Genomic DNA, 26,230 nt, shown 5'->3' with positions numbered 1-26,230 from the left:
GAAAGAATAGGTTTGGTGCAACTTTCAAAACCAATGTTCTTTTTTTTTAACAAATGAAGAGAATAGTTGCCTTTTTTGGTTCAGTGTTCTCAGTCACATACACTTGGAAGAGGGACATTTATTATTATAAGACAATTAATGATGTTGTTGGGGTGGACAGATACTACAGCTGATTTATTACCTTTGCATGAGTCCTGTTAATATTCAGATTTATATGGAGCAGGTGATACATTTCATGTTTTCAAAACCCTTTTCTTTGGTCGTGTTTAAAAACCGGCACCTCAGAACACATTCTGCTTTTTAAATTTAGAGTACTGCTGGAATTTAGGTTGGTTTGCTCAGGATATCACACATATCCATTGAAGGCTTAGAACAGGCTGTGGAAGTGAGGAGACATGCTCATGTTTAAGCATAGGGGGTTTTCACTTTGTCTAGCCACTGAGAAAATATTGGGAGCGAAACGCAGAAAAGGATATTTGGCCTCAATAATGGCAGACCTCTTGAACCAACCCTATTTAAAAACTTGCAGTAGATGAATAATGTTTTTTTTGTTTTTTTTTTCAATTTTAGGGTTTGTTTGTGCTTAATAGGGATACACAAATTAAGAAAATGCCTTTTAAATAATTACATTACTCTAGAAATCTACATGCTACTGTTTCACATTAGTCTGGAAAAAGTAGTTACCTTATCTTAACAAGGATTTATCCATCATGCAGTGTGTTTGAATGACGTTCTGACACTTGTCTATGCTCATTTTGTTATGAAGCTTAGGTTTTCAAAAATGTAGTTGAAGCACTGTGAAACAACAGAAAGTTACAAGTGATTTCAGTCCAGTAATTTAGATCAAATCCGACCACGTATGGTTATTTTCTTCATATATTGATGGAAATTAAAACAACTGCAGCAACAGATTTTTTAAGTTTGCTACATAAAAGCTCCCTGAGTTATGAATGCATCTCTAAAACGGATTTTAAAGATTACATTTTTCTACTCGTTACTTCGAACAATGTCTTCCATATGTAAAGATAGTTTATGATTGTGCTTTCTTGTGGAGACATGATGAATTTGTCAACAGACAAATCGGCTGAGCAAAGGACACAGGAAGGAGAGCAGTAAATGGAAACAAAAGGAAGGGAGAATGATTGTGCATTAAGCACTGTCACTGACAGAGCAGCACACATCATCCAATGTATTCTCTTGATACCACTGTGTGTTTATGTGTGTGCATGTTTGATGTGTGTCATCCCTTAACTGGCCTTCTGACAGGGTGAGCTGTTGATAGTTTCACCAGCCTATGACAGATTACACACACTCAACTACTCAAACACAAAGCCTGGCTCTGACAGTGTAATATTAAGGGACCCCTGTTAGCCCACCCACTGCAATGCAGGGAGAAGATACGACCTTTAGCAGTGAGATTACACCCAACACCGAGTTATTTTTGCATTCATCTTATTTGGTCAAATAGATAAATACCCGATAATTAATCTATTGTTACTGTTTGACAAACCATCACAATGTTGTGTAACATTTTGCATCAAAAACAAAAAGATTTGAACTATAGGTAGATTAAATTTGAAAGGGAAAAGACATGTTACTCAGAAAATTACACTCAGAGGCTTGAAGAGCCGTTTAGCACACATTGATACAATGTGTGGCACACCTTTCTCCATAAGAAGCATTAAAACTTGATAGACGTTTCACTAAGTGTTCGGTCAGGCCATTTTAAAAATGACTGGCACCTGACATGACCATTCTGACAGGTCCTTCCTGTTTATGTGGGGCTTCTGCTGATTGGCTGTTCCAAAAGCAATTTCCTGTTTCATGTTCCTGTTTGGAATCTGGTAAGGCTGATGTAATGCTATAGCTGTCAAATACACATACCCATAAATAACGGAGAAATAGTCACACAGAACATTAAACCAAATAATCCCTGATAGACTGGGTTTTGGACTCCTTCACATCACTTAAGTCATATCTCTCAAGGCAATGAACATGACTTTAATGCTGTATCTTTTCATAGCTGTCATTAAATGCTCACATTTCCTTATGGAGTTTTGTCTATATATCCTGATATTTGTTGCGCATAAACAAGTCAACTGAAGAAGATTTTAACAAGTTCAGTAACCTCTGTCCCATTCCAACTTTGTGGCTGGTAATTCTGCTCATGTAAAAATATTGCTTGAACATGAATATTTTGGCTTTAGTTCTTCATTGCAAGTTAGGTTTGTTCACATTAAGCTAAACAGAGATATCTGCTCCATGTCAGAAATCTGTTTTAGAGGTCCTCTAACCTTGACTTTCATATTTAGCCCACATTTAGCCCAATTTTGGCCTAGATGTCTATAGACATTTTGCCCAAATTTGCTCAGGACTTTATAGATGATATGTGTGTTTATTTCCACATATACTAAATGTTGTAAATTACTCAACTGAGCTCTGGAGGAACCACAACCTCCAGTCCATCCTTGAAAAATGTTTCCAATACATGGGAGTCCACATTGTTGCACTAAGAACGGGCTCCTACAATGACTAAATATAATGACAAAAATGTATTTTATAAACATAATAAAATCCACAGGATTGGCATGACCCAATGTTTTCCAATAGATCATTATCTTTAGCGCTGCAGTGCTTCACCGCCATGTCATCTGGAGGTTGATGTCAAGTCAGGTCAAGTCATCCACATGCTAAAAAGCTGACATTGTCTGATCAAATCTTGCTTCTTCTTATACTACATCATGGTCATGCACTGATCTTTTTGGTGTTGGAAACCAAGTGCTGCTATGTGGCCCCTTACTCAACAAAGTGCACCATCTGTTCTGACACTTTTGATTGGATCCAGCAGTCATATTTTTCCCAATTTGGGCAGCAGTGCCTCTTATTGGATAAGACAACAGAGGCCAGCTTTCACTTCCCACGTACATCAATATGGTTTTTCATGACAGGGTCAGGAACCAGTATTCCTGACCCTGTCATGGACAGTCAGTGACAAGTGAATCTGTAATCACTTGTTTTCTTTCATTCAACCACTCTTGGTTGGTTGGGACCACTGCACACATTCCTTAAGAGCTCCATTTGTAGAGATTCTAAAATTCAATTGTCTACCCTTCGCAAATTGGCTCTTGAATTAAACATGAAATGGCAAAAACAAAGCCAAATTAAAAAATATATATATATCTAAAAGGAAAAATGGAAATACAGACAAAACAATTTCAGCATGTAACAAGCCAGTGATTGTCACAATTTATTGCTCTTTTTTTTTTTTTTTTACTTTTATAACGTCATGATATTTCCATTATTGCAGAACACATGGTTCGGGCATATCCAAGGAATGCTTTATTGCATACCATCAGGTCTTTTCTAGTTACTTCATGGTCAGCTAATCCTAATGTTAATGTCATTAAAAACCTTGAACGGTAATCATACAAGCTGATATGAACACCATTTTTTATAAAAATTCAACTGAGGCTGTTTTCTGCTTTCATTCTTAAAGTCCCTTCTCCTTTGTCTCTACACTATAACCTATACCCATCACCTTAGTTTCCCTTCTTTTTCGTTAACCCTTTTTTCGCATACCCTATGCTCTCTCGGAAATCCTTCTGGCTGTACCTTGTCTTTGCTCACCTCTTTCTTGTGCTCCTCCCTTTCAGGATTCCAAGGCAGAATAATACTGTTACTGTCATTTTCTTCAGCTGAAATGATGCTTTGTTTGCTCAAATACTCTCTTGGATGACCAACTTAGTTTTATTTTTTGTTCCTTTTTTGTCCCATAAATATACCTGCATTCATGTGATGTGTTTAAACATGTTTCCTAGTGCTGAGATTTGATTAAATTACTGCAGTGGATTATGATTTTTTTAGGCTGGACTTTCATAGAGACAGATTTGGTTCGATTTAAACAGACACGAAGAATCACAGTTTCCCTATCCTATTCACTTACTTTCAAATTTTATTAAATTTGAGAAAATGGTTATAATTAAATGACATAAATCAAAACAGGCAGCTTCACAGAACATGCAGAGTCTTATGAGGATTTTTGTTTCTCAGTTGTTTCTCATAAGTATTGTTTTTGTAAAATAATCTTAATTGTGGTTAAACCTGTTTAGATGACCTTACTGTTTAACAATGTGAGGATGTTAAAATCTTGGTCAGATTTTCAAGCACATGGTTTGCTGATACTTGCTCATCAGCTGCCTTTGGATTCTAAATGCATTTTAAGAAAACAAGTAACACACCATGATCCATGTGTACATCTATTTCTCTCTTCTGACCATCACAAAGCAAGGCTGCATAATGCACAAGCGATTTGTTTATCAACTGCAGATAAGACAGGAGTTATCTGATCTCTGCATGAAGCCCTGAAGCTGCTATTGTATCTGCTCATGCAGGTTTTTAACATATTATTTGCAGTCCAACCTTTTCTTATTTTACCTCCACATCATTCTTTGCCGGCAAATAAGATCCCTTTTTCTTACTTTTTTATTCAGCGGTTTCTGGTCGGGTTATGCCTCTATAACTGAGGCACCTGATGAAACAGATTGTACTTTCATTTCTTCAGTAATGGCTGGGTTTTATGTAAAAAAAAAAAAGACTGCATCTTTTCTTGTCATCCCTATTTCCCTGTTGTCCACACTGTATATTTGTATGCAAATATGTCTAAGGAGAATTTTCACAGCTATCCATGGCTAAAAAGTATATTTATAAAAGAGAGGCCTACATATACAGAACTTAATAAATCTAAAGAGTAGAAGAAATAGGCTTATATCTGCCATTACCACCAACCACAGTTATAGTTTTATACTTCTGAACCTGGTTCTGTAATCTCTGACAGCCAAAGATTTGCATGCTGAGATTACATTTTAAGATGTTAATCTTTGTAATCATAGGAAAAGCTAAATTTCTTTGTACCCATCAGTGATTAATGCAAACAGCATTTTAAATGAGCTTAGAAAAATAATAATAATAAAAAAAAATATATATATATATGTACTCGTACTCGTCGTCTTCCGCTTATCCGTGACCGGGTCGCGGGGGCAGCAGACTCAGCAGAGACGCCCAGACGTCCCTCTCCCCAGACACCTCCTCCAGATCCTCCGGGGGGAGCCCAAGGTGTTCCCAGGCCAGCTGAGAGACATAGTCCCTCCAGCGTGTCCTGGGTCGTCCCCTGGGCCTCCTCCCGGTGGGATGTGCCTGGAACACCTCCCGAGGGATATATCCCGGTATAGATGCCCGAGCCACCTAAACTGGCTCCTCTCGATGTGGAGGAGCAGTGGCTCTACTCCGAGCCCCTCCCGGATGGCCGAGCTCCTCACCCTATCTCTAAGGGAGTGCCTGACCACCCTACGGAGGAAGCTCATTTTAGGCGCTTGTATCCGGGATCTCGTTCTTTCGGTCATGACCCAAAGTTCAAGGCCATAGGTGAGGGTAGGAACGTAGACCGACCGGTAAATTGAGAGCTTTGCTTTTCGGCTCAGCTCTCTCTTCACCACAACGGACTGGCACAGTGCCCCCATTACTGCGGCAGCCGTACCGATCCGTCTGTTGATCTCCCGCTCCATTCTTCCCTCACTTGTGAACAAGACCCCGAGATACTTAAACTCCTCCACTTGAGGCAGGAACTCCCCTCCAACATGAAGAGGACAGGCCACCCTTTTCTGGTCGAGAACCATGGCCTCGGACTTGGAGGAGCTGATCTTCATCCCAGCCGCTTCACACTCGGCTGCGAACCGCCACAGCACATGCTGTAGGTCTTGGCTAGAGGGGGCCAGCAGGACCACGTCATCTGCAAAAAGAAGAGACGAAATCCAAATAGATATGTATTTATTCTTATTATTTTTCTACACCCATCATCACTTTTGGATGCTTGGATTTAGCATATACCTCAAGTACATTAATTCAACATCTACTTAACAAGCCTTAGATATCTGGGCCTAACTGACCCTGACGTAGACCGTCAACAGCTTATAACCCCAGAAAGAGTAGTTGTCTTCCAATCTGAATGTTGTTGGTTTGATTCCAGCTTCCTCCAGCTGAAGGCTGATGTGCCTCTGGACAAGGCACTTGATTTCAACTCTCCTACTGATTTGCATATCAGTATATGAATGTGTGTATAGCACATTTTCACTAACCTTGTCCATCTGCTTGGCTTGTCATGCCAGTTCCAGCCAATCTTTGCCAAAGGGATAGGCTTAGACATTTTCACTCTATCATGCATCTTGCCTGTTTTCCCATTTACTCTCCCCCTCTTGTTCCTCTGTTACATCTCATTTCACTGCTGCCTTTAGATCCTTAGCTTTCTCATCCTCTCCTGCTGCTTTCTCTTTTAGTTCTCCTCTTTTTATCTCCCCTCCTCCTCTGTGTAACCACCAGTCCTCTTTTACTCTTTTCTTCTTTTTGCAACACTTGTCCAGTTATTACATTTACATTTTAAATCATGTTTACAGATTTTGTGTGTGTGTCTTTCGATGTAAATGTGTGGGTTGTGTTATGATATTAAAAGTAGCTTTGTAGCCCAGTTTTTCTTTGAACACTTGAAACAAACAGCTATCTGTTGTGGATAATGTCTTTTAACTTTTCTCACTTGCACCCAGTCATTTATTTTTATAGTGCTATGTTTTGTCATTTTATAGATGTGAATATCTTCAGGGACTAGCAATAAGTGCAACAATGAAACAAGGCTGCAGTAACATATAGCCAGGAACTGAAGCCAGTTGGGAGGTTATGGGCAGAGACAACAGCAACCCAATGGTATAATTTTTTCTTGGTGCTCATGGATCAGCAGACAGCTGACAGCCTTACAGAAATGTGTATTTTATGACCTTTGTTCTATGTTTATTTCATGACTGGACTTCTCATTTTCTGTTTCTATTCCTCCCTTGTGGTCTTGAATTTTCTTCAGCTTTAGTCTTACAATAATCTTTCCCATAGACTGGTCCACTCAGTTTTTTTGCCTTTCTTTCTATGAATCAAGTCTTGAGGTGTCAATATTTATCTGTTTATAATATTGTCACTTCGCCCGGCGGATCGTTCTGCGTGCGGGAAGGAGACGAGGCAACAGAATGCAGTTGAGATGGTTTTTATTTAGAACTGCAGGTCACATTTTTCTACCCACACCGTGAACAAAGAAGCTGGCTTTCTACTTTAGGGTAGTTCCAACACTCATACCAGCTATAGGGGTGACAAAATAAAACAAGAAATGGTTTACCGCAATAATTCACCCCACCTAACACAAAACAATAACTGGTAGCAATAAACATTTACAAATTATTAGACTAAACTAATCTACAATCAATCACAAAATTAGATTTAACTTAATCAAACTCTGCAGAGCACCTCCCCTCTTAGTTGACCATGGTATGCTCCACCCTACCAAGGAGACACACCCAAAGGTATGACTCAACAACTAACCTGACACTTCCCCACATTCCCCCTGTCCAAGAAAGATGGCCAGTCCTTCTGCCTGAAAGAATGTTTAAATAATTATCAGTATAACTGAAATAAAACTAAACAAACATTTGTTCTATAAATAAATATAATATCAATAATCACTTATAGGGATGGAGCCCCTAATCTCCATCAGATTTCCTCCCCCTTCACCCAGGACAACAATTGCTCAGTCTTCATACATCCTAGATAGAGAGTCAGCGACAAGGTTAGACTTCCCTGGCTGATACTGCACTGTGAAGTCAAAAGGCTGCAATGACAGATACCATCTTGCAGATACCATCTTGCAATGTGCATATTAGAGTCTTTCATTTGGTGCAACCATTTCAGCACCCTATGATCTGTTTCAATGGTAAAATGGCGCCCTAACAAATAGTACCGCAGTGACTCCACAGCCCACTTAACTGCAAGGCATTCTTTTTCAACTGTGGAATACCTGGTCTCTTGGTCGTGAAGCTTCATGCAGAGAAAAACAATGGGATGTCTCTCACCATCAATGTCCTGCATCAGCACTGCACCCAGGCCTATTCCACAGGCATCAGTTTGCAGTAGAAAGGGGCCATCAATGTCTGGACTGTAGAGAACAGAGTCACTGGAGATCGCAAACTTCAGGTCCTTGAATGCTTTATCACACTTCTCAGTCCACTTGACTTTATTTGGCGCAGAGACCTTTGTTAAATCTGTCAGAACAGCAACCCTCTCAGCAAAATGGGGAATGAACTTACTATACCACCCCACTAACCCAACAAAAACACGGACCTTCCTTTTGGTTGTAGGTATTGGGTATGCCCGAATAGCTTCCACTTTTCCCACTTGAGGTCTAACCTGTCCATCTCCCACCACATAGCCCAAGAACTCTACCTGCCTCTGAGCCAACCTACACTTGTGGGGGTTAATGGTAAGGCCTGCGGATATGATAAGCTGTAAAACATGCTGCAAATGATGAACATGCTCCTCCCATGTCTGGCTGAAAATCACCACATCATCCAGGTACAACGCAAAGTCAGATACCTCCCTCAGCACCTAGTCCATGAGGTACTGAAACGTAGCTGGTGCCCCCTGCAGGCCAAAGGGCATCACCTTAAACTGAAAAACCCCGAAAGGTATTTTAAACGCAGTCAACTCTTTCGCCTCTAATGCCAGGGCCAGTTGCCAGTAGCCCTTGCTGAGGTCTAGTGTGGTAATAAAGTTACACTTCCCAACTCTCTCCAAAAGTTCATTAATGCGAGGCATTGGATAGGGGTCAAATTTAGAGACACTATTGAGGTATCTAAAATCAATACAATATCTTAAAGTGCCATCCTTTTTTGGTACTAGCACTACTGGACTGCACCATTCACTCACCGAGGGCTCAATGATCCCCAGCTCCAACACAAACTGTATATCATTCTGGAGTTGTGGGACAAGACGTTCTGGAACCCTGTAGAAATTCCTACGAGGTGCGGCGTCATCTCTAAGGTGAACCCGGTGTTGTATCAAGCTTGTGAACCCGGGTTTTTCCTGAAACAGCTCTGGACCCAAAAGGGGCTTTATGCCCTGTTGCTGAGATGGCTGGAGATGAGAGAGAAATTGAGACTGGTACAGAGCACGGGCTGGAAAGAATAGCTCATCTTCCTCTTCATCATCCACCACACGCACAAAGAGTTGGGGCAAAACAGTCTCTTCACGCTCCTCACTCTGCAGTGGATCCTGGTGAGATAACTGTGACGCAGATGACATAGTAAACTGTTGTGGTGACCTGTGGTATTGTTTCAGAAGATTAATATGGAAGGTTTGATATTTTTTCTTCCTCTCAGGCATATACAGTTCATAAAGTTCATTAAGCCTCCCTACACATTGTGTGACCTCATACGGGCCCTGCCATTTCGTGAAAAGCTTATTGTCATGGGTAGGGAGCAACAACAACACTTGCTGTCCAGGACAAAAACTCCTCTCCCTGGCATTTTTATCATACCAGGTTTTTTGTTTAGTTTGAGCTGCCTTCATGTGCTGACGTGCCAACACAGCCATTTGTTCAAGTTTCTCTGTCATTTAAATCACATAGGACACCACATGCTTGTTCTTTAAGAAGATCCAACGGCCCCCTAACCTGTCGTCCGTACAGCAACTCAAATGGAGAAAATCCAGTGGATGCTTGTGGAACTTCTCGATATGCAAAAAGCATATAGGGCAGCCAATTGTCCCAGTCTGTGCCCCTCTCTGAAACAAACTTCCGCAGCATGTTCTTCAGTGTTTGATTGAAACGTTCCACCAGCCCGTCTCACTGGGGATGGTAAGGGGTGGTGTTTATACCCTTTATACCTAACAACTTTATAAACCTGCTTTAAAAGTTTTGACCGAAAATTAGTCCCACAGTCGGTAAGGATCTCTTAAGGAATGCCTACTCATGAAAACAGATGCAGATGCAAACAACTAGCTACCTGTTTAGCCTTCACTGATCTTAAAGGAAAAGCCTCAAGGTATTTAGTAGCATAATCACAGATAACCAGAATGTAGCTGTTACCGGAGGAGTTTTCTCCAGGGGACGTACCACATCCATTACTATCCATTCAAATGATGTTTCTATGATAGGCAATGGCTGTAGATGAGCTCTAGAAACACCTCTGTTTGTAGTCAACTGACATGTGTGACAAGAAGAGCAGAACTGTTGTACTTGTGTATACATGCCTGGCCACACAAACCATCTTGCTATTCTACGGAGAGATTTCTGAAACCCAAGGTGCCCCGCTCAAGGAACTAAATGACCGAGTTCCATCACTTTTCCCCTCCACTGCTGTGGTAGAGAAATGGCTTCTGATTCACCTTTAACCTGATAAAGGACACCATTCCTCACCACATAAGTTGCATCTTCCAGGACATTTATTTTCCCTTGCTTCTTCCCCTCAGCTTCAGTGACCTTATCAAACCATGGTTTAATGTCGGGTCTGATCTCTGATAGACAGAAACATCTGAAGGAATATCAAAGTCAAATAAAGAGCAGGGTTTCGTCTTTTCACCCACCACTCTTCTGACCGTACCCATAAACCTATCCCTTCTCCTATCAGCTCTGGATTTAAATGGCTTTCCTGGGCCCACCTCCAGTTCCACATCATAGAAAGGTAATTCTTGAAGTGGGTTCCGTGCCTTCTGGGCTCTAGTAGTGACCAAGCTACAGATTGGGGAAAAAGGTTCTGCTTCTGTCCTTGTAGGGACATTTTTCTGCAAGAGTGCAGTGTCCTGAGGAACCTGTGGTTCCTCATGGCTATTAGGGAGATTTAAAGATTCAGCTTCTGTGTTTGACACTAAACTTGTCAATGTGGGAACATCCAAACCCAAAATGACAGCATACGGCAGCCTTGGAGCTAATGCTTCAGGTAATAAAAAGGTTTGACCTCCTATAGTTAAATAAATCTCAGCTAAAGGATACTCCATTTCGTCACCATGAATACAACTTCTTTTTGTCTTAACCTCAGTCCAAAGCTCTCTTGGCACCAGGCTAGAAAGAATCACAGATTTGAAACTTCCTGTATCTAATAAAGCTGTTTCACGTTGACCGTTTACGAGCACCGGGACTGTGTGAGCAAGTTCCTGGGCCAGGAATGGGGAAGATAGGGATCGAACACAGAAGGGAGGGCTCACTCCTTGTAGTGGCAGGACATGTATACTGTGTATGACCTATCCTGTTACACTGAAAACACCTTACATCTTGTTTTGAGGAGGAATAATTCTTAGCAGGATTGGGTTTAGCTACAGAAAAGGACTTAGTAGCAGGATAACTCCTAGTCTGACCCATAACACCACCCCTTTCACCCCCGTCAGACTTATTTCTTCAGGTAGGGAAGTTATTACGTCCAAAATTGGTTCTTCTGGTTCCCGTCTTTGCTGACAAGAAGACTTCTGCCATAATTGCAGCCTCCTCTGCTGACTTTGGGGCTCGTTCTCGGATCCACACCTCCAAGTCTGGATTCACCATCCTCAGAAACTGCTACATTATCATCAATTCTGAAATGTCCTTCACTTCTCCGGTTTGACCCACTTATAGAACAGGTCCTTGAGTCGAACATAAAGTTCTTTGGTGTCTCACCCTAATGAACGTCCAGGGATCGAAACCTCCTTCTGAAGGTGTCGACCATTATCTCATATTTGGTCAATATAGCATCTTTCACCTTGTCATAAATGTGAGAAAGTTGTTAAAAAGTGCTCAACATCATCTTCAGAAGTCAGTGGAAGCAGCTTGGGCTCCCTCTGTGCAGCTGGTAGCTGGTAGGTCATCTCACCTTGTCCGTCATCATGGCCATCTCCTTCACCATCATGAGTGTGAGGATCCTCCCTCACCCTGTCGCCATCATACTGTCCTCTTTCAATTCCTCCACATACGCCTCGAGTTGTCGAAACTGATGTTGTAAAAACCCTTCCATCTCACCTCTTGGCGCTCTGCTTCCTTCTCAATCTGCTGGTCTTGAGCCGTTTGAGACTGCATCAGTGATTTGACAAGACTGGCCAGCTGATCCAGTTTGTCATCAGCGCTAGCCCCAGTAGTAGCCTCCGCCCCACTCGCGGCTGCAGTACTCTCTGGACTCCCAGATTCATTGCTTCTTTTCCCACCTCTTGTCATCATTGCCTCATTATTCCCCCACAATCCCACTCCTGACACTACTTGTCACTTCGCCCAGCGGATAGTTCTGCGTGCGGGAAGGAGGCAAGGCAACAGAATGCAGTTGAGATGGCTTTTATTTGAAACTGCAGGTCACATTTTTCTACCCACACTGTGAACAAAGAAGCTGGCTTTCTACTTTAGGGTAGTTCCAACACTCATACCAGCTATAGGGGTGACAAAATAAAACAAGAAATGGTTTACCGCAATAATTCACCCCACCTAACAGAAAACAATAACTGGTACCAATAAACATTTACATGCATGCAAATTATTAGACTAAACTAATCTACAATCAATCAAAAAATTTGATTTAAATAAATAATTCTAAATATTCCACCGTCAACAGTCAGTGCTGTTATAAGAAAGTGGAAGCCATTGAGAGCAATATCAACTCTGCCAAGAAGTGGTAGGCAACGTAAAGTGACGGAGCAGGGGCAGAGCATACTAACGTGCATAGTCCACAGAGATCGCTGACTCTCTGCAAGATCAGTCAGTACAGACCTCCAAACCTAATGTGGCCTTCAAATTACCTTAAGGCATATTGACGTCTGCTTTTAATGTTCTACCTTCGTAGATTATGTACATTGGAATACCTGATTTTAAATTCTTCTGATACTCCCTCATCAGACTCATAATCTGCTTCAGTCTTCTTTCTGAAGCCCTCAGACAGCTTTGACCTTACCATGATGTTTGCTTTCACACAACACCGGTCTATGTTTTAAACAGGGCAGACATTTTTAAAAATGCAGAGTAATGATGTTCTAATCATGTGCACATGATATGATATATGATATAAGTGAGTACTCCTCAGCAGAAATATATATGTTTTTAATTACATTAACTGAATCATTGTATTTATTGATATTATTTTTTTTTAAAGTATCATTAAATGTGATATGACACCTAACATTTCAAATACATTATGTTAGGAAAACACACTGGATGTCATAGTTGTCCGAGTTTGTTCACAGGACTGTGTATGTGTATGCTAATGTATACATCTGTGTGCATGGATTTTGTACCTGCTGTAATATTTTGCATTTGAATTTCTTCAATTTGGATGAAATATCAAAAATGGAATACTTTTTCGATTCTAAATTTCCATAAATTGTAACTATTTCAGTCACTTAACAGTTCAAGATCTTTCATGCAGTTTTTCATATTTGTCCATTCTTCACCTATTTTAACCATCACTTGCCTGCTTCCAACTTCACTTTCTTTCTCATTTATCTCTGTTATGTGCAGTCTGGCATTAACAATGCTGTGCCTCTTTCAGGTTTGCCTTTTTGTCTTGTCTTTAATCACTTTTGACCTCTGCTCACAGCAACTAAGAAACCTCTCTACTCTTGATCATAAGCTACTCACTCCCCCCCTCTCCTTCTCTCACGTGTTTTTCTCTGTCTGTATTTTTCAGACCATTCTCTGATTTTGACAAGTTCTTCTCTTGACAAAGAGACACTACTGTGGATTTTCTTTCGAGCTTGTCCTTCATGTCCTTGCTCTTCTGTCCATCTTCACTCCCACCAGCCATCCCGCTGAGCAGCCGGTTTCATTTTCATTCAATGTGTCCCTCTTCTTTCTTTAATCAGTCTTTCTTTCTTCATCTTTCATCTGCTCTTTTTTTCTCTGTCTCCCTCCTTTTTAGCTCAGTGTCATTCCTTGTTCCTCTTCCTGTCTGACTTTTTTTCTTTTTTCTACATCTTTTGTCAAATGTCTGGGCACAAGCCTAAATAATGGAAATCAAGAACCACATGTAGGAGTTTTTGTTTTTCCCTTTACATTGTTTTCCCATCTTGCTGATCTTCTCAAATAATGACTTTAGCTATTTCATTTAGCAAGGCTACATCATCCATCAACATGTCACAATCAATTTTCCTCATTTTCTCCTTGCCCTTTTCATATCTCCAATTTTCTCTACAGTAGCATTTAAATTACTCCCTCATTAGTTCAGATGCACAACATGGTAATTATGAGAAAGATATCACATAATCAGGATCAAAAAGTAGCAAGTGCATTAGGGTCTAACTGTTCTGAGCCATAACTATTTGTAGCATATGCACAAATATTAATTTTCCTAAAAAGAAACAATGAAAGTAAAATAAAACTTAACTTAAGTTACATATTGAAATCATTGCACATTTGCGTTATAAAAACATTGTAACTTCTTTGAGAATTTGTTGGCCCACTATTTTATACTTTTTATAGAGAATAACTGATTACTAAAGAGAACAGCAAATTAACCCAGCAATTTAATATGACAAGTTATGTTGCGTTCAATGAACCCAGTGTATGTGGAGAAAAGGTACAAATACAAAGGAACAACATATAAACCCCAGACAGACAATTATTTTGTGATCTGTTTGAAAAATAAAGGGGGGAAAGCTGTCTCACAACAAAAAAGGGAGACATATATGAATCCTTTGTGATGATTTTATTTTCTTATTTGGACACAGTTTAGACCATGTTAGGGAAAAAAACATGCCAGACTAGAAAATTAAGCCATTTTTTCAGGGTCTGAATCAGGGCACTTACTGGTATGTTGAACCTTTATATTTATACTGAGATCAAATTCAACACACGTGGACTGTAATTAATAATTAGGTGACTTACCAAGGCAGCTGGTTGCTCTGGACCTTATTTCATTGACACACAGCACATTTAATGATCTTTTCTATATATATTTAGAAACAGACTACCCCAATGACTTACTGTATATTAACTTTGCAAATACTGCCCTTATCAGTTTTTTTAGCTTTCCTTTAGCTTTATCTTATGTAGTTAACAAGACATGGCTTTAAAGACTGCTTTTGGAGTAATGTGCTGTGTATTGCAAATACATACTCAATTTTTACAGAGCTGTTGTCACAGTGACAAAACCTGGTATTTTTCTTTTAAATATGCACTTGATTCATCAACAGCTCTTTTACCACCTTTCCTATTTTGCTCCTAAAGTTTTCTCATTTGTGGCTTTCCCTCCTTTGTTTTTTCTATCCACTTGCTCTACTTGCAGCACACTAAAGTGTAACTGTAGTAGCTTTTGTCACTTTAGGGAGGTTGGTAGAACATTATTTTTTTTTTTCTTTCATCATGTCCCTTCTTTTCTTACTGCACCATTTTCTCTTCTCCTTGTATTTTTATTAGTATTGCTCAGGTTGCCTTTCGTAACAAAATTTGCAAACACCTAAAGCTGATGTAATACATACTGCAGGCTAACCGCTTCTTGTTTTTTTTGTTTTATTCCTTACAAAACAGATTTTATTGTGTGGGCCCATTCTCTTTTTATCTACTTCACTGCCTCTATTTACCTCCTTTGCTGAAATTTTGGATATGATCTTCTGCTTTGAATGTTAATAAATAAAATAACAATGTCCTTAACTAACTTCTAAATCTGTAAAATGGACAAATATAAAATTATATAACTTCTATGATTAATATTAAGTGCATGATAGGACATTTAGGTGGGGTGGGGTCTTGGACTTTGGGCAAATTTGGAATAAATGTTCTGGTAATGGAAGAACCAGATTAACAACATTAGTACTGAAAACTAGTAAGAACACACACTTTGCTACACTGTACAAAATCATTAAACGATCATAAATGACCCTACAAAGTTGAAGATGTTTTCATAGGGCTGGGCTAAGACTAAGGAGTATATGTACACCTTTCATCTGTATAACAGTGGTACAGCAAAGAAAATGCTTGCTATGATTAAAGTAAACTCCAGATTATGGTATGGTTACAAACATTTTTATAATTTTTTTATATTTAATTTTATTTTCTAAACCAAACACTGTATTGTGTTAAATTAATATCAATGTTTAAATTTACATCAGTCATGTTACTATATCACATTAATATCTAAAGAAGCTTCAGTACAAGCTTCTAGTATATATATATATATATATATATATATATATATATATATATATATATATATATATATATATATATATATTCAATTCAATTCAATTCAGTTTTTTTATGTAGCACCAGTTGACAACACATGTGGTCTCAAGGCACTTCACAAAGGGTTTGGAATGGTGTAGGGTTGTTGGGGAGGTTAAAATAAACTACCAAGTGTTAGAGTTTGGATATTTTAGAAATGGCTATATGTAGGGGTACTAAGTAAAATAATAAACTGACAAAGTTTGTCCATGTATAGCCCACTGGCCATTGTTATACTAAAAACCACAAGGATTGGGGTTACCTCTCTCTGTCAGACTGATTATAACCATTGGAAAAGAGAAGGGGTCATACAGGTAACAGAAATTGAGGGTGTGTTTGCACCTCAGCCATAACTGAGCCTGTTTAGGCTAAACCTGACTACCCCTTACTCCATCCACCAGGAAGGAGGAAGGCAGAGGTAAGAATAATCGGAGAGTATTGTTTCCTTTTGCATTGTGTGAAAGGTGGGTAACTTTAAAATGGGGTAATTCAATTCAGAATCAGAATCAGAATCAGAAAAGCTTTATTGCCAAGTACGTTTATGGACATACAAGGAATTTGTTTTGGCGTAGTTGGTGCAATACAGTACAAATTAAACAGTATAAACATATCTACAATATAATATAAATATATGTACACAGTTTTAAGTGAGTGAGAGTAAATATAGAGCAGTATAAGATGCAAGAGCAATACAACAGTGCAGGTGATCAATGTGCAAGTATGGCAGTGCATGTAAAGCAGGAGTCCATGCTGAGCGTTAATGTAACGCATAGAGTTACAGGTTACAAGTGTCCTGTCAGCAAAAAAGGGGGGTGTGTGGGGGAAAGGGAGAGTGTCAGGGTGGTTTCCGGGCTTTGTTAACCAGGCTGGTGGCAGATGGAAAAAAACTGTTCTTGTGGCGTGAGGTTTTGGTCCGGATGGACCGCAGCCTCCTGCCAGAGGGGAGAGTCTCAAAGAGTCTGTGACCGGGGTGGGAGGGATCAGCCAGAATCTTCCCTGCCCGCTTCAGGGTCCTGGAGGTGTACAGTTCCTGGAGCGACAGTAGACTGCAGCCAATCACCTTCTTAGCAGACCGAATGACACGCTGCAGCCTGCCCTTATCCTTGGCTGTAGCAGCGGCGTACCAGATGGTGATGGAGGAGGTGAGGATGCACTCAATGATGGCTGTGTAGAAGTGCACCATCATAGTCTTTGGCTGGTTGAATTTCTTCAGCTGCAGCAGGAAGAACATCCTCTGCTGGGCTTTCTTGATGAGGGAGCTGATGTTTGGCTGCCACTTGAAATCCTGGGAGATGATGGTTCCCAGGAAGCGGAAAGATTCCACAGTGTCAATTGTGGAGTCACAGAGGGTGATGGGGGCAGGTGGGGCTGGGTTCTGCCTGAAGTCCACAACCATCTCCACTGTCTTTAGAGCGTTGAGCTCAAGGTTGTTCTGGCTGCACCAGTCCAACAGATGGTCCACCTCCCATCTGTACGCGGACTCGTCACCATCAGAGATGAGTCCGATCAGGGTGGTGTCGTCCGCAAACTTCAGAAGCTTGACAGACTGGTGACTGGAGGTGCAGCTGTTGGTGTACAGGGAGAAGAGCAGAGGAGAGAGAACACAGCCTTGGGGGGAACCGGTACTGATGGTCAGGGAGTCAGAGACGTGCTTCCCCAGCCTCACGAGCTGCTTCCTGTCAGACAGGAAGTCAGTGATCCACCTGCAGGTGGAGTCGGGCACACTCAGCTGGGAGAGCTTCTCCTGTAGCAGAACTGGGACGATGGTGTTGAAGGCAGTGCTAAAATCCACAAACAGGATCCTGGCGTATGTTCCTGTGGAGTCCAGGTGCCGGAGGATGAAGTGAAGGGCTAGGTTGACAGCATCATCTACAGACCTGTTGGCTCTGTAGGCAAACTGCAGGGGGTCCAGGAGGAGGGGGTCGGTGATGTCTTTTAGGTGTGGCTCAATCGAATCATATAGAGTTCAAGTCAGATACATACATTCCAGTCACTCCCCCTGGATGAGCATGTAGCAACAGTGGACAGTCACTTGCGTAGACTTTGCAGCAATCTCTCATACTGAGGATGCATGTAGCGACGGCATAGAAGAAAAACTCCCTTTAAACAGGAAGAAACCTCCAGTAGAACCAGGCTCAGTGTGAGCGGCCATCTGCCACGACCAACTGGGGGTTTGAGAGAACAGAGCAGAAAAGCAAAAAGAACATAGATGCACTGATCCAGGAGAAGTACTGATCCAGGAGCACTTTCTATGGAAGTAAATGTTTATATATATATATATATATATATATATATATATTGTCTTGGGAATGACATATACAAGTCCTGCACAGTGGTCAAAGGGATTTTAAGCCATTCTTCTTGCAGGATAGTGGCCAGGTCACTACGTGATACTGGTGGAGGAAAACGTTTCCTGACTCGCTTCTCCAAAACACCCCAAAGTGGCTCACTAATATTTAGATCTGGTGACTGTGCAGGCCATGGGAGATGTTCAACTTCACTTTCATGTTCATCAAACCAATCTTTCACCAGTCTTGCTGTGTGTATTGGTGCATTGTCATCCTGATACACATCACCGCCTTAAGGATACAATGTTTGAACCATTGGATGCATATGGTTCTCAAGAATGGTTCGGTAGTCCTTGGAAGTGACGCGCCCCTCTAGCACAAGTATTGGGCCAAGGAAATGCCATGATATGGCAGCCCAAACCATCACTGATCCACCACCCATGCTTCGCTCTGGCCATGCAACAGTCTGGGTGATACACTTCTTTGGGGCTTCTCCACACCGTAACTCTCCCAGATGTGGGGAAAACCGTAAAGGTGGACTCATCAGAGAACAATACATGTTTCACATTGTCCACAGCCCAAGATTTGCGCTCCTTGCAACATTGAAACCAATGTTTGGCATTGGCATGAGTGACCAAAGGTTTGGCTATAGCAGCCAGGCCTTGTATATTGACACTGTGGAGCTCCCGACGGACAGTTCTGGTGGAAACAGGAGAGTTGAGGTGCACATTTAATTCTGCCGTGATTTGGGCAGCCGTGGTTTTATGTTTTTTGGATACAATCCGGGTTAGCACCCGAACATCCCTTTCAGACAGCTTCCTCTTTCGTCCACAGTTAATCCTGTTGGATGTGGTTCGTCCTTCTTGGTGGTATGCTTACATTACCCTTGATACCGTGGCTCTTGATACATCACAAAGACTTGCTGTCTTGGTCACAGATGCGCCAGCAAGACGTGCACCAACAATTTGTCCTCTTTTGAACTCTGGTATGCCACCCATAATGTGTGCATTTCAATATTTTGAGCAAAACTGTGCTCATACCCTGCTAATTGAACCTTCTTGGGAATGACATATACAAGTCCTGCACACAGTGGTCAGAGGGATTTTAAGCCATTCTTCTTGCAGGACAGCGGCCAGGTCACTACGTGATACTGGTGGAGGAAAACGTTTCCTGACTCGCTCCTCCAAAACACCCCAAAGTGGCTCAATAATATTTAGATCTGGTGACTGTGCAGGCCATGGGAGATGTTCAACTTCACTACAGTGCCTTGCGAAAGTACTCGGCCCCCTTGAACTGGTCAACCTCTTGCCACATTTCAGGCTTCAAACATAAATAAATAAAATTCTAATTTTTTGTGAAGAATCAACAACAAGTGGGACACAATCGTGAAGTAGAATGAAATTTATAGGATGTGTTAAACCTTTTTAACAAATAAAAAACTGAAAAGTGGGGCGTGCAATATTATTCAGCCCCCTTGCATGAATACTTTGTAGCATCCCGCTTTGCTGCAATTACAGCTGCAAGTCGCTTGGGGTATGTCTCTATCAGTTTTGCACATCGAGAGACTGGAATTCTTGCCCATTCTTCCTTGCAAAACAGTTCGAGCTCAGTGAGGTTGGATGGAGAGCGTTTGTGAACAGCAGTCTCCAGCTCTTTCCACAGATTCTCGATTGGATTCAGGTCTGGACTTTGACTTGGCCATTCCAACACCTGGATACTTTTATTTGTGAACCATTCCATTGTAGATTTGGCTTTATGCTTTGGATCATTGTCTTGTTGGAAGATAAATCTCTGTCCCAGTCTCAGGTCTCTTGCAGACACCAACAGGTTTTCTTCCCATCAATTTTGACCATCTTCCCTGTCCCTGCTGACAAAAAGCAGGCCCAAACCATGATGCTGTCACCACCATGTTTGACAGTGGGGATGGTGTGTTCAGGGTGATGAGCTGTGTTGCTTTTAGACCAAACATATCGTTTTGCATTGTAGCCAAACAGTTTGATTTTGGTTTCATCTGACCAGAGCACCTTCTTCCAGTTGTTTGGTGTGTCTCCCAGGTGGCTTGTGGCAAACTTTAAATGAGACTTTTTATGGATATCTTTGAGAAATGGCTTTCTTCTTGCCACTCTTCCATAAAGGCCAGATTTGTGCAGTGTACGACTGATTGTTGTCCTATGGACAGACTCTCCCACCTCAGCTGTAGATCTCTGCAGTTCATCCAGAGTAATCATGGGCCTCTTGACTGCATCTCTGATCAGTCTTCTCCTTGTTCGAGATGAAAGTTTAGAGGTGACCGCCGGGTCTTGGTAGATTTGCAGTGGTCTGATACTCCTTTCATTACAAGGCTCTGTATATATGTGTGTGTTTGTTTGTTATTGTTAATTATAGGATCTTTGATGCTCATGACTAGAATTTCATTTTACTTATTTCTCAACTTCTCAGCATCATCTTTTATGTCGTGCCTATGATTCATTTACCGTTCAAGCTGCATCTCATTACATTCTGCCTTACAGTGTGTTACCGACTGATTGACAGGACATGAGCAAAATACCATTTAGTAGACCATTGCAAATCTAATTATATGTCCCCTGCAACCCCTAATATTGATTATGTTGATGTTGTTTTTTTGTCTTCCAGCTCCCATTTCTTAGAGATATGCACTTCATAACAGAACAGCTTAAGCTGTTCTGTTATAAAGAAAAAGAGGATATTATATATGGATATTATTATCTTCTTCCAAAGTTAAATAAAGACATATCAAATACTTGTATAAAATAAAGATTTTTTAAAAATGTTTTTAATTCAACTGAACCCCCTCTCTTGATATATCCATAACATTGGTGTTGTGCAGAAACCTTTTTCCTCAAAAATGCATCTTTTCAGGAAATGTGTTTCTTCTTAATTTACATTTTCACACAGTACTCAAATTTGGTCGCTCTTTTAGATACTTTTTACTGGATATTTATTAATGGAACCATTGACAGATGTGAAGAATGAACGGTAGAGTTGATTTTCATGAAAAAAAAAATAAGAATAGTGATACAAAATATTTGGCCAACTGTGATGATAAGCCAAACAAAACTTATGTAGCTGTTCATACATTGTGTATAAATAGCTGCATTCATGGTTCCCAATATTATAAGTTATTTTTTTTATTGCTAGCCAATCACAAAAACACAGTGCTTTCCATACATTATTGATTGGAAACTCTAGAAATAAACTGCTCCAGATTTTGTGTGAACTTTTATAAAGACTTAATGAGTTTTAAAAAGCTCCACTAAAAAGTGTGAATTCATACACAGCACACAAGGTGAATTCTTCTACTTTGTAGTCACCCTTACATGATATAAAAAAGATGTAATTTGGAATTTTCAGGTGATTAGAGTCTCTTGGTTTAATTAAATAAATGTGCTGTAATACTTTCATAACAATTGCCTGCATCTGTGGTGTTTCTTGTTTACAGCTAAACTGCTGCTGTGCCGCTCAAATTAAAATTAAATTTGCAATGAAATACTACAGTGACATTGAGGCGCATTTAGAGAAGAACATCTATCTATCTATCTATCTATCTATCTATCTATCTATCTATCTATCTATCTATCTATCTATCTATCTATCTATCTATCTATCTATCTATCTATCTATCTATCTATCTATCTATCTATCTATCTATCTATCTATCTATCTATCTATCTATCTATCTATCTATCTATCTATCTATCTATCTATCTATCTATCTATCTATCTATCTATCTATCTATCTATCTATCTATCTATCTATCTATCTATCTATCTATCTATCTATCTATCTATCTATCTATCTATCTATCTATGAAAAATTTTATTTCTAGGGAATAATGCACAAAATAGAAATCTTGTATTAACCTGCTTGCAGAAGTGTTTACACCTATTGTTAAAACACCTTTTCATTCAAAAACAGCATTCAGTTTCAATTGGCAGGATTTTGTCAGCATACCACATCTTGACTTGGTAATATTTATCTTGCATATGTTCTTCAAATTTGTTGAATTGTGACAACATCACTTGTCCACAGCCTTTTTCGGGCGACCCCTCAGATTTTTCATCAGATTTAGTTCTGGACTCTGGCTAGGTCATTCCAAAACTTTTATTTTCTTCTGATAAAGCCTTTCTGTTGTTGAATTGGATGTATACTTGGACTCACTGTGGTGCTGAAAATGAAATCCCTCTTCATCTTGATCTTTCTATCAGACACCTGAAAGTTTTGGGTAAAAACTGAGTGGTATTTGAAGCTGTTCATGATTGCATTCATCTCAAGACATCCAAAAAAAAAACAGGAGATTGTTGCCACATTTAAAATGAACCATTGCGTGATCCCTGAAGCTTCTTCAGTGTTGCTGTTGGCTACTTTGTAGCCCCCTGAGCACATAAATTATGCAAATGAGCAAATGAGAATAAAATTCTGCGGGGAAAGCCAAATAGCTTTTGCTGTTGTTTTTTTCAGGTTAATCACAGTAATTGATGTTAAGCATGTACCCAAGAAGACTGAATGTAAAAACTGGATCAAAATGTAAATAATAATAATAAAATAATAATAATAATAATAATAATAATAATAATAAAACAAACTGAGGATGTGAACACTTATGCTACCAGGTTAGAGCAGCTTTTTTTTCTTCTAGTATTTTCTAGTATTTTTTTGCTTTGCAGTTTAAATGTGCAGCAAATATGTCCAAATGAAGGGTGCAAAAGTTATTTAATGAATTACCAGGATAACATGTTTTACATCATATAAACTTGGAATGTCTAACAGGGGTGAATATACTTTGATACATAGATGGATACGCTGACAGATAAAGGACCCTCATATGCCAGAGTTCCCATTTCTGTTCCACATCATGATTCTTGTGTCACCCGCTGTTTGTGAAGCATATATATTGAGAACATTTTTCACAGCAGTGGTCCTCCTTCGATCTAAAATGCTGCCATCTGCAATTACATGGCAGTTGTTTCCTCCAACTATTTTCCTGCACTCAGTGTGCATTCCTTTGTACCTAAAGCTGAAATAAATAAAGATGCTCTTTCATTCAAACCAAGACCTTCTAGCTCTCACCCCCACCTTCAAGGAGGGTTTATTCTTCTTTCTAAGCTACTGCATAATATTCACCATTATATAAAAAGGCAGAATTACACTGCACAACAATGACATATTGTTATGTGTTTTTGTATCTAAAACTGGATCATATGGAACAGCTTCAGTCTTGTTCTATTAGTGTTTTGCTTTCCTTTTTCTCATCTTGTTCTGTATTCTCAGAAGTGCTGTTTGGATAAAGTAGTAGTATTTCATAAAACACCATTCCAGAAAATAATGAGTCATATATTAAATGAATTTTAGCTTTGCTTTTGTTGACCACAAGGGATTTTTCTTTTTTTACAATGAATGATTATATTTGTTTTTTTGCAGGCTGACAGGTACAACTCTACCCTCCCCGGTGATTTCCAATAAAAACTGGCTTCGGATACACTTCACCTCAGACAGCAATCATAGACGAAAAGGATTTAGTGCTCAGTATCAAGGTATGTTATGCTTTTTCAGTTTAGTATGACTTGTCAGTTTTCTTCATCAATTTTACATAGATTTAATATTATTTGCAAGAGGAGGGAACGTTTGAAACACATCACAAATAAAATAAAAAAGTCAGATTTAGTTAAAATCAAGAATTATAAATAATTACAAGTAGGTTAAAAGTCAACAAATATACATGTTGACTGTATGCCATATTCTGAATTAAATTTCATGTATTATGTGGTTAATGTAAATCTGATTCCATTAACAAGTCTAACATTTCAAACGCAAATGGTTTACCAATCTGTACCATCACATCTTTTAACACATGGTGTGGGTTTAGAAGCATAGAATGCAAATAGCTCTTTTCAGTGTGTCTTTTTATTCTATTCTTTCCAATAAAGTAAATCTTTTTGCTATCATAGACAAATCACTTTTTTTAAGTGAGCTTTTAGTTGAAATTGCAGTTTTTTTTATTCCGCACCTAAATCGTCCATCAAAATTTTCGCTTTTAGTATTATCTGAGTATATTTTAAAAATATCTGAAATAAAAAGGGGCATGTTAAACATGAAGTATTATTTTTACACCACTTTACAAAGGAGCAATTAATAAAGAAATATTTAAAGAGGGGTCTCTTTATGTCTTCTGAGCCACATATGGCTCCTTTAGGCCTGCACAATGGCTCCCAGTTACTTTGGCCAATAGAACTGAAAATTTTTTTGATATAAAAAAATAATAGAAAATAATTTAATAGAATATCTGCAAAGAATTTACAAATTTTTTCTTTGCTTTTATTTGTAACATTTTTATTTCTTTATGTTTTAGAAAAATATGCAACATTACATTCAAGAAATGTAATGGTTTTCTCGTCGTAAAACTTTACAGTTTTTCTTTGTATTAAAGATATAAAATAAATGACAGTCGTGTAGGTTTTGAAGCAAAAAACAGAAATAATTTTGTAGGTGCAAAGACAAAAAAGGTTCTCTGGATTGAAAAGGTTTCTAACCACTAAATTGACAAAAATCTCCAATAAGATGTGTACTTGTTTTCAGTTTAGCTACAGTATGAGCTAAATTGAATGCATAAAAGGGGACCTTAATTCTTCAAAATATTAAAACAGAATGATTGTCTAAATAATAGTGGGCTTAATGGAGTTTAAACAAAAATTCAGAATGAAAGCCTCACCTTCACCGCCTCCACCTTCCAATGACTCTTCTGTGCGTCTCCCGGCCTTCAAATCAGCATCCTGTCCGTCTGATTCTCCATCCAATCACCTTCCGACGCCTTGTTTTTAAAGGACCTTCAGCTGTGTTCATCCACGCCTGTCAGCTGAGCTCTTCCCTCCTCCACCCCACCCCACCTCCACCATCTTCCTTCACATCTACTCCTGGCTTCCTTGCTCCCTGGCCGCCAATCCACCATCAGTGTCGGATCAAGGGGAAGACATCTCTAAATCTAAGCCTTACAAATGATCATCTTAGCTCATGTCATTCTCACCATTCATGTCTTCCTCCCAGGTCCGAGCGCCAAAGAAATAACCATGTAATTTCTCATCATTAAAACTACTTTTCTAATTGCCATCCCTTTCTTTGTAAATCTTTTCAGATTGAAATAACTGCTGTATGAAAGTTCATGGCTAATCTGAGCAGATGTTTTAAGTGTGCACTGAAGATATTTGGTTAAGTGTGTTTTTGACTTAATTACAAACTAAGAAGAAGAATGGAATATTTTGCAAAATTTTGTTGTGTATAGTTCCAATATATTATATTGGAACTATACACAACAATGCACTGAGAGAACCAATTGAAGTGGGGATGTCCTAAATCACTGGACCTGCTAGCCTGTTTAATGTTACATAATCATATGATTGTGCAGCATGGGCATGCAAAGCTGTACGCTGGTCTCCATCTTCCTGGTCAGGTTTAATTGCCCACCCTTATCGAAAGCAGAAATGTGAACCAAATCATCCTGTGTAACTGAGGCCATTTCTAGGCTCTTTCTCTTTAAGCTGTCTCTATCTTTTTCCCAGTTATCGGTCTGTTGCCCTTGCCATCGGTGCTTTTCTTTGTGTGTGTGTGTGATGGGGGGGGGTGTACAGGAGAAAGAGAGATTTGTTTTTCATGCCAAGCTTGTCTCTCAGTGGAATGTAGTGTTGTTGTAACACAGATTTTTTTTTCTGTTATGCTCTGCAGTGGTGCCACTTAGGATAAAAAAGATGGTATAAATTTTAATGTCGCTCCTCGCCTACTTTTTTTCTCATCACTTTTCCAATTTTTTTTATGTTTTTCATATTATCCATTATGCTTTACACATGTTCCCACCATTGTATATGTTGTATGTTAGATATTACGTTGATTGTAAAACTGGATTAT

At 39.5% G+C, this 26,230-nt stretch overlaps 1 protein-coding gene across 1 annotated transcript in view; it reads left to right on the top strand.

Moving 5' to 3' along the window:
- The window catches only part of LOC124866622 (CUB and sushi domain-containing protein 1-like), a 436,935-nt gene that overhangs the window by 156,455 nt on the left and 254,250 nt on the right, over window positions 1-26,230 (top strand). Inside the window, exon 6 of the mRNA XM_047362500.1 lies at window positions 23,756-23,868. Coding sequence (XP_047218456.1) covers window positions 23,756-23,868 — 113 coding nt within the window. The remainder of the gene's footprint in view (window positions 1-23,755; window positions 23,869-26,230) is intronic.

This window comes from Girardinichthys multiradiatus, chromosome 4 (assembly GCF_021462225.1).
Source record: "Girardinichthys multiradiatus isolate DD_20200921_A chromosome 4, DD_fGirMul_XY1, whole genome shotgun sequence".
Lineage (NCBI taxonomy): Eukaryota > Metazoa > Chordata > Actinopteri > Cyprinodontiformes > Goodeidae > Girardinichthys > Girardinichthys multiradiatus.
This window is presented reverse-complemented; position numbering and strand designations above follow the sequence as displayed.